Raw genomic sequence first — 8,603 nt, forward strand, 5'->3', positions numbered from 1 at the left:
GTTCAATCAAATATATGTTTTAGGTGCTGGGGTTGAGGAGGGCGTCAGTCCTGGAACACTTTATCAGAGAAATTTATATTTTCATATGGCCTCAAGTTACTGGCATCCTCCAGTACTCCCTTTAGCATTTCTTGAAGGGTAGGTATTATAGTACTGAACTCCTTCAGCTTTTGTGTGAGAATGTCTTTCATTTTTCCTCATTCCCAGGTTTCACATGTGGATGACCAGGGTTCACACTTAAAGAACTTTACTATTTTCTTACAGCTACATTGGACCACCAGGAAAATAACTTGCCTGGATATTATTTCTTGCTTTTAATGGTCACGATTTTTGCCAGAAGATGAGACAATGGATGTCCTCCAGCATCACATCTATGTACATATTTCTCTGCAAAGTGTCCAGCAGGTCCCACTCTTTGTGGGTGAGTTCTACAAACACGTCTTCAAAGGTCACTGATCTCTAAAGCATCATGGATACTCTGGTTCAGTCAGCAACATTCTTTCCAGTGCCTCCCATGACTTGCTGTATTCTGTTGGTCAGAAGCCAGTCAGTAGCCACTTAGTGGTTGCACAAAGAGTGGAGTTTCCTCACTGGATGTGGATCACAGTCTGTGGCTGGGAACATCCAGAAGTGGGGTTCAGTGTTCTCCCCCAGAACTGGGAAAAGTGGCTGCATTCTGGAAATAACTGAAAGTGATGAAAATCCAGCCTCCATCATCACTGAGAAGGTGGGGATAAACCGCGCGGGGCGGCTGGAAATGAAGGCACGGTGACGGGAGGAGGGTGCATGACCCCTTTTCACAGGTTGGGGCGCGGGCGGGGAGCGTCTTCTTCCCGCAGCCCCGCCAGCCGCCACGCGGGCCCCGAAGCCGCCACGTGTGCTCCCGCCGCCGCCATGGCGCCTCCCTTCCCCACATATATTTTTAAAATCCTCACTTCTAAGGTTGTTACTATTACTCTTTCCCATTTTACAGATAAACTGTGGCACAGAGAAGGTTAAACAAGTTGCAAGGTCATACAGCTAGTTAAGTGGTGGAAGTAGGATTTGAATTTAGATAGTTTGGCTCCAGTTGGTATTGTGCTTAATTACCACACTATACTATTTCTCCTTAATAGTATAGGGAGGCTGATCCCTGAACTTCTTCTAGGCTATAGACTCACCTATTGGGCCAGGACCTGTAGCCCTGGTTCTGCAGTCATCTCTGAGAGGGAGTTTTTCAGCTTTGGAAATGGAAGTGAACGTAGAGTCAGAACAGAGAATGGGGCAAAAGTTTCTTTCTTTCTACTCCAGAACTATTGAGGTCAGGATGCTTGGGACAGAGGCCATCAGAGGGTCAGTAAAACATTCTCCTTATCCATCTTATGCATTCCATCACCTAGAGATAGTCCGAGGAAAAAATACTAGGAAGGGGTCTGTATACTACTGAAAGAACTGGGCAGAAGTAACTCTTTTACCCCACTTCATAACCTTCAGCTCTTAGGTGATTGTTTTTTGTTGACCAGGTGTTTGGTCAGATCTTCTCTCCATACTTTTCCCTCCCGATGCCTCAACCCAAGTTATATCCTTGTTTTTCCAGTCTGTTCAGAGTTATCAAGGTAGCCAAGGATCCTGGTTGTGGAAGTATCTGTTCTTTCCTTGTTAATTTTACTTTCTCTAGCTCTTTTCTCTCTTTAGTTTTCTTTCTGTCTTCTCTCAGATCTTCCTATACCAGATTGGGCCTAATGAATAAATGATACTAAGAACTGGATCTCCTCAAATGGCTGTACATGTAGGTTATAGCTCTTTAAAAATTAAAAGGCATATGAGAAGAGCAAAGGAAAGGAAGACCCAAGGTATCCACCCACTTAAATAGAGAAACAGCTGGGCTGGGACCTAAGGAAGAGTACTTAAGCAAGCCTATGTGTAGATGTCCTGGGGTGGGGTAGAAGTTGTATATCGAAGGCAAAAGGAAGTCCAGTGGAGACTTTTGTGCTCTAAGGGAGGGATGCGTTTCCTCTGGATGAACAGCTATAGCTGCTTCCTTCCTCCCTCAGATTTTGCTGTGCTGTTCAGTATGAAAGTCACTAGTCACAGGGAGCTAACTAAATCTAAAATAAACAGAAATAAAAATTCAGTTCATCAGGAAGAGTAGCCACATTTCAGAGCTCACTAGTCATATGTGGATAGTGGCTACCGTATTAGGGCAAATATAGAACGTTTCCATCATTATAGAAAGTTCTGTTGGCCAGTGCTGGATTTGAGGTATTAGGGTATCAGGAGGAGGTGCATATGTTCTGGCCCTTCAAGGATCAAATCTCTATCAGACCTTGGGTGTAAGTTATCTACCCTCTCCATCCCCTTCTCATATCACGTACCAGTAGCCAGGCTGTATACACAAACAACCAGGCTTTTGTGCTCCATGGTCTCTCCATCTCTTTGTCCTGCCCTCTGGCCTGCTCTTGTCCTTGCTCTATCCCTCCAGTCCCTGCAAAACAAGCTCCAGAAAAACTTTTCCATCAACTTTGACTTAGTTTTCCGGTCACAGAGTTGAAAAAGGGCGGAGGCACTAAATTCTTGCACAGGTAAGAAAAGGAGGCAGAGGTGAGAGTAAAGGTCACAGTCACCATGGCAGCAGAGCTAGAGGCTGACACCTTGGTAAAAAAAAAAAACGACAACGGCCAGTAGAGAGCAAAAGAGCTGCTGAGAATGAAAGATAGATGCAGACAAAGATTGAAGTGGAAAAGAATCTTTTCAATCCTACTTTCTGTTCAATTTACATTGATTTTATGAAATTCCAGGAGCCTGAGGTCTGGAATTACTATGTGGAGGTCCATAGAAAAGCCAACCCCCAAATAAGGGCTAGGACTAGATTTGTCTGCAGATTTAAATGAACCAGAAATCAGAACGTACGCTAACCTTTGCCATCTCAGCGTTTCTCATCACTAGTCACTCCTTTCTGAATAAAAATCATTTCAATTAGAGGTGGAATTGCGCCATCAGTCTGTTATTACTCTACAAGGAAGTAACAGAAACTGCTGAAGCATATCATAAGGAATGAGGGTTGGTTTGAATATTCAGCAAACATTTACTACGTTATGATCATGTACTTGGATATGAACTGTAATGGGAGCTGCAGAGATAAAAAAACGGTAGCTGCATTCAAATAACTTGATGGTCATAACTCTAAATCCTTGTCCTGTATTACGTCTTCCTGCATATAAACCAGGCTTATACTGGGAAGAAACTATGATGAAACCAAATTATGAAAAAGACCCATAACCTTTTCCTTCCAAATCCCCTCACAAACTTCATTTCCCTGTATTTCAAGAGCTCATTAAACAAAACAAAAATCAAAGCTTCATGCACTCCAAAGTTGAAGGAATTTAGTAATGATTAACTATAGATGTAGAAAACTAGCTTGGACCACCAGAAGATCCCACTACAGTTCTTTAGTGAATTCGACAAGACAATGTAGCTCAAATTCCTCTTCACCCCACCAACCCGCATTCTGACTATATTCATTACGGTCAATAGGAAATGGTTTCTCTACAAGGTTTCCAACAATGTGAATTGTGAAGTAGGGGGAAAGCTCCTTTGGGCACATTTTCTTTCTAATAACGTCTTCAACACCATCTCAGAGACAAGAAAACAAACTTTTTTGCCATTAAAAAAAACTTTATTTATTTTTTACAAAGAATACCCCCACCTGGGGTGAAAAAATATATCTGGTTAAGTACAAAATATAGTTTTTGTCATACAAAAAGATACACAATTAAAAAACAACAAAAGAATGAAACCACCTTCAGCCCACATACTTTCTCAGGAAAGGGAAGATAGAGCTCAGTGCTCTGACACATGACAGTGAACAAAGTGCTAAGGCTGAGGGAGACTGAGCAAGTGCTAGAGGCTGCAGTGAGAGAGGGGCTGTCAACATCCCTGTCTCCTAACACTGGGCAGGAAGGGAGCCCGCACAGCTTTTGTGAAGACCTGCCCTCTAGTTTCTCATGGCAACATCTGTATGCTCTGATCACAGTGTTGGGGCATTTTGATTTAGAGTTCCTCCTTGGGTTTGGAGAAGTCACAGTGGGCAAGGCTGATAGCAGCAACCCTTCTCATATAGTTAGAGTGTCAGAATTGCAGAATTCTGGACACTGGGACAAAGTCTCAAAAGCAGTAACTTTTTTTTTTTTTTTGTCATTGTGCTTACCCCTAGAGACATAGTAGACCAGTTTTAGCTTACACTTGAGAAAGGAAAAAAATCCCAAATTTGACACAAACTAAAGTGCTAAGAACATCACCTCAGAATCAATTCCAAGGAGTCACATGAAAAGAAAAACACATTCTCCCACGTGAAAATGTTTGCCAACAGGAGAACACAGTGCAATAGGCTCTAAAAATGGCTTTTAAGACCTTTGGTGGGGTACAGTTACTACCGCTTTATACCTGATTTAAAGTACTTTCTGAACAAAGACCATCTTTGAGCTTCTTCCCTTTAATCCACGTGGGAAGCTCACTCCAAAATCCAAACCAAATCAGCTCTGGAGGGATTTTTTTTTTTCTATAAGTGTACAAACAAAGGGGAACAACAATTTTAAGAACATCCTTTTCCCAAAGTTTTGGCCGTGATTTTTTTCCTTTTCATTTTCCTGGTTTGCTAAATTGGCTCTCCTCTACACGGCAGAGGTTCAAGGTCTATTGTTATACCAATCTATAATCCCCTCCATAAAACACTGGGAAGACCATGCCAGGAGGCCATTTCTACCCCTTATTCAAAACTACTGAAAATGCCTCAATTTTCAAAGAGATTTAAGAAAATGGGATTGGCCTGAATTTTTCTAGTATGTTTTTAAACCCATCCAGCAAAATACCCCGTATCACATCTCACTGGCTGAGGACGAGTGTGCACCCATTAAAGCCCAGGAGATTGCATGCTGATCACCTCCTACACTGGAGAGTCAGAGGCTGGGGTGGACCAGTACCCCACTGTAGAGACTGCTGAGTCTCTAAAAAAGTACGAGTCCGGGAAGAGAGATGAAAAGAAACAAGTAGGTACAGCTGCTTCTTTTCTTCCACATGCTCACTGCACATTGTTGTTGAGGATGCAGGGATCCACCTGGGAGGAAGAAAGAAAACATTTTAGTTTGGGTGAGAACTAAAAGAACAACCCAGTTTAGCAATCCCTCCAAGTCAACTTCCTATAGTAGGCTTAGGGCAAATGTAGTGGTAAAATGACAATTCTCACCTCAGTGTAAGTAGGTGGTGGCATGAACTTGAACTCAGGAGCATACATAAAAATAGGGCTGTCTTGAGAACCATCTGTGTCATCTAGCAGAGGAGCAGTGGGGCTCTCCAATCGGTGATCTTCAGGAATGATATCCATATAGCAAGGAGGAGCTAGAGAGAGAAAGTATGGGGATAAGAAGCCTGGCCAAGGAATGCTTGACCATCACCAATTTTACAAACCCAAGCAGGCTGGAGAGAAAGACCAGACATTAGGTCTAGCTCACCTTCTGGGGTATCGGGGATGTTTAAATCTACCCAACTCATCTCAGAACTGGTTCGGCTGGCCATGCTGGATGTCCGGCTACTGAGGCCTGACCTGCTGCCAATTACCAGGGGCAGGTCAAGAATGACTTTCTTGGAGCCGGGGACGCTAACATAGATCTAGAAAAGGAGACGGTGGTTTGTTAGACTGGAGATCTGGAGAAAACACCACTATTGTTCTGACAGATGAACAATTTCTCTCTCCAGCCCCACCCACTCACCAGTAAGGAGTATTCAACTCGAAGGATGTTGCAGCCCAAGATAGAAGGCCTGATCTTCTGCACCCGAAGGCTCTTGCCACGCCATGATGCGCAAGTTCCTGAGATAATATGATTGCCTCTGACCGATGACAACTTCTGCGTCAGCATCTTGGTTTGGCCATTGGCAAGGTAAGTGTGGCGGGCAACAATGGCAGCTTTGGGGACCACGATGCGGGAACTCGTATTCTCAAAGTCAGCATGGATGTTAATCTCATCACCTAGCAATGAGAAAGATGAAAACCGATGCTTAGTACAGTTGATGACTTTTCATCTGTCCCTGTCTCCTGCCCTCACCCCCAAACCCACAGTTCCTGTTTTAATAGTCTCCCATTTTAAGCACTAGATCCTTACCTTCACAGAAGCCTTTTCTGTCTATTTGGGCAGAGACGGACACCCGCCCATCAGGAATAAACATGCAGGAAACTTTCTTCTCCTTTTTAGCAGACACAGGTGCCTATGTAGAATGGAGAAGAAAAACGTGTTTTCAGGATTCCTAGAGATCCTTTCTCTGCTTCTCTTTCCTTGCCACTGCTAATTTAGAATAGGCAGCTTTCCCTCCCACCCTGATGACTTAGGACTTGATTCCCTGAGGGGCTTCACTCTAATGCCCTAGACACTTGACTTATTATCCCTGAAACCCAGAAAAATAGAATCTTAAAATGAACCTCACCAGTAAATCAGGGGTATTGACATCCACTAGATCCATCACTTCAAAGTTTTTCTTTGTCTCCTGAGTTGGGTGGCTGGGGCGATCAAGAAAAGCCTTCACCCAGTAGTCTACACACCCATATTTTCCTTTGAAAGATGTTCCCAGAGGCCTTTATCAAGAAAAAAGAAACAATTAATTTAAAAATGCTCTCCAAGAAGAGTAAGTGATCAAAGGAGGGGAAGATAAGTCCACAGATGCATTTAGCTGATACATACCCCTGAGGAAGCTCAAAGCCAAACTTGTATTCATATTTGTTTCCAGGTCTCATGATCACCATCTCATTCTCACCTGAAGGGAGAGAAAAGTGAGTAGCCATTAGGTTTCTTGTTACACTTAAAATGCATCTGTGCGATATGGAATTCTTGGGCAGCATACAAGAGTATTGTAAAACCCCCATTTTCATCCCTTATGTTCTTAAACGAGAGATTCTGATGCATTTCATTGGGCCAAAAAGTTGCAAAGCCCTGCAGTGCTCAAAGGCTCAACCAGGACACTTAAGCTACTATCATCTCAAACAGAAAGCAAAGAGAATAAACAAGTTATGCACACAGAAAATCTTTCAATAGCTAAGGCAACATCCCTCAGGATCACCTACAGAACACAGCACCATAAGAAATTGCACACATCACCCTTTTTTGGGTGGGGGGTGGGAGGAGTTTGCAAGTTAAAACTAAAAAAGATAAGGAAGCCACACAAAATGCAAACCACACAACCTGAGCAACTTAGAATCTACACTGTAGGCTCCATTTATTCGTATCAATTCTCTTCTCGAATCAGCTTTCACCTTCCAGCAAACAGCTGGGCCACTCACCTGTTGGCTGGTCGTCCAGGAGAAGCGTGTCTTCGTAGCGCAGGTAGTTCAATGTCTGTTTGCACTGTTGGGATCCCTGCATCCACAGGACCTTGGCCATTCCGCAAGCCAGGATCCTGACAGCTTTGACTGCAGTGACTTCACACACCTCCACTATCACCCGGCCAGCCACCTTCTCCCCACTGCCGTACACCTTTTCGGGGTCGTTAAAGACCACCTCTAAAGACTTCATCTTCTTGAACATCACCACCATAATTGGGCTGGGTTGGCTTAAGAGTTAAAAACGAGGGAGGAAAAACAGAACCCCAAATCAAAGGACCCTTAGCAATAAGTTAAAATTATTTCACTCTTCAATCCTCTACTAAATTTTCGATAAGATGTCCACAGAAATTGTAAGCTGCGGCTTAGGCCAAGGGATTTCAAGAGAAAAATAAACCCTTTCTTCTCTTTCTTTCCTCCAACAGCTGGAAGAGAGCCCCGGATCTCCGCGGAAAGGCTAAAAGTACACCGCCTGAAGAGACTAAAGGAGAGTTACAACTAAGAGCCGGAAACTGCTCTATATAGTAGCCCGGCAGGCAGGGCCACGCGAGCGCTGGCCTGGAGGCTCGTGCTGCCCTCGTGCACAGCCCTCCCATTGGCTGCCTGTTCCTTGTTTACCAGGAGCCCGACCAATCAGTGAGGTCGCAGCAGCGCGTGGACACAGTGTGCTCCTGGCGGGGAAAATAGTTGTTGTGCATCGCTGCAGGGCCGGGAGGAGGGGGCGGAGGGGCTGTGGGGCGGCTTCCCTTGGGCCCAAAGGAAGGAAGGCTTCGCTGCCCGTAAAATTTATCCGAGGCCAGAGTCCTTCGAAGGATACTTTTGGGGTGCCAGCGATGTTTTGAGGTAAAAGGAAAATGTGCTTATGAGGGAATTTCGTGACTAGCCTCAGCCAATGCAATTAATTTAGAGGCAACTGTTTATTTCCGACTCACAAATCGCAAGTCGTGTGAAAAACAATCCCAGAGTTCCAGAATAATTTAGGATCGGGGCGGAGGACAGGGAGTGCCGCTGTTACTGTTCAGGAACATCCCCTTTGTCCTTCTGTTGCCCCGCACCTCTTAAAAACCAACAAACAACATCCCACCCCACCCCCTAAAAAACCTGCTGTGTGGGAAGGAAAAGAGAGCTTGTCACAAAATTTTAACCACTCTTCAGCGCTCACAGGAAAGCGAGTATCTGGGACTGATCCGCCTTCTCCCTCCCTTTCTAGCCCCCGGGCGCGGGGCTGTGTGCCTCAGCCCATGCGCCCTCCACTCTGTTC

General features: G+C 44.5%; 1 protein-coding gene across 1 annotated transcript; it reads right to left on the minus strand.

Annotated features, from left to right (window-relative positions):
* Positions 1-3,640: 3,640 nt before the first annotated feature.
* TXNIP (thioredoxin interacting protein) lies at positions 3,641-7,864 on the minus strand. The gene is made up of 8 exons (XM_065896307.1): positions 7,304-7,864; positions 6,708-6,780; positions 6,454-6,601; positions 6,135-6,237; positions 5,745-6,001; positions 5,487-5,643; positions 5,222-5,373; positions 3,641-5,092 (listed from the first exon to the last, which is right to left on the minus strand). Exons 1-8 carry the CDS (start codon positions 7,554-7,556, stop codon positions 5,057-5,059), a joined length of 1,179 nt encoding a protein of 392 aa, XP_065752379.1. The 5' UTR covers positions 7,557-7,864; the 3' UTR covers positions 3,641-5,056.
* Between the last annotated feature and the right edge of the window lie 739 nt (positions 7,865-8,603).

This window comes from Phocoena phocoena, chromosome 1 (genome assembly GCF_963924675.1).
Source record: "Phocoena phocoena chromosome 1, mPhoPho1.1, whole genome shotgun sequence".
NCBI lineage: Eukaryota > Metazoa > Chordata > Mammalia > Artiodactyla > Phocoenidae > Phocoena > Phocoena phocoena.

Bases quoted from the DNA above. Each gene is read 5' to 3' on its own strand.
- TXNIP (XM_065896307.1), bottom strand. From the start codon at position 7,556: ATGGTGGTGATGTTCAAGAAGATGAAGTCTTTAGAGGTGGTCTTTAAC. The intron at 6,781-7,303 runs GTGAGTGGCCCA...CTCTCCCTTCAG, and splicing joins CCTGGACGACCAGCCAACAG to GTGAGAATGAGATGGTGATC. The intron at 5,093-5,221 runs GTGAGAATTGTC...TCTTCCTCCCAG, and splicing joins CACCACCTACTTACACTGAG to GTGGATCCCTGCATCCTCAA.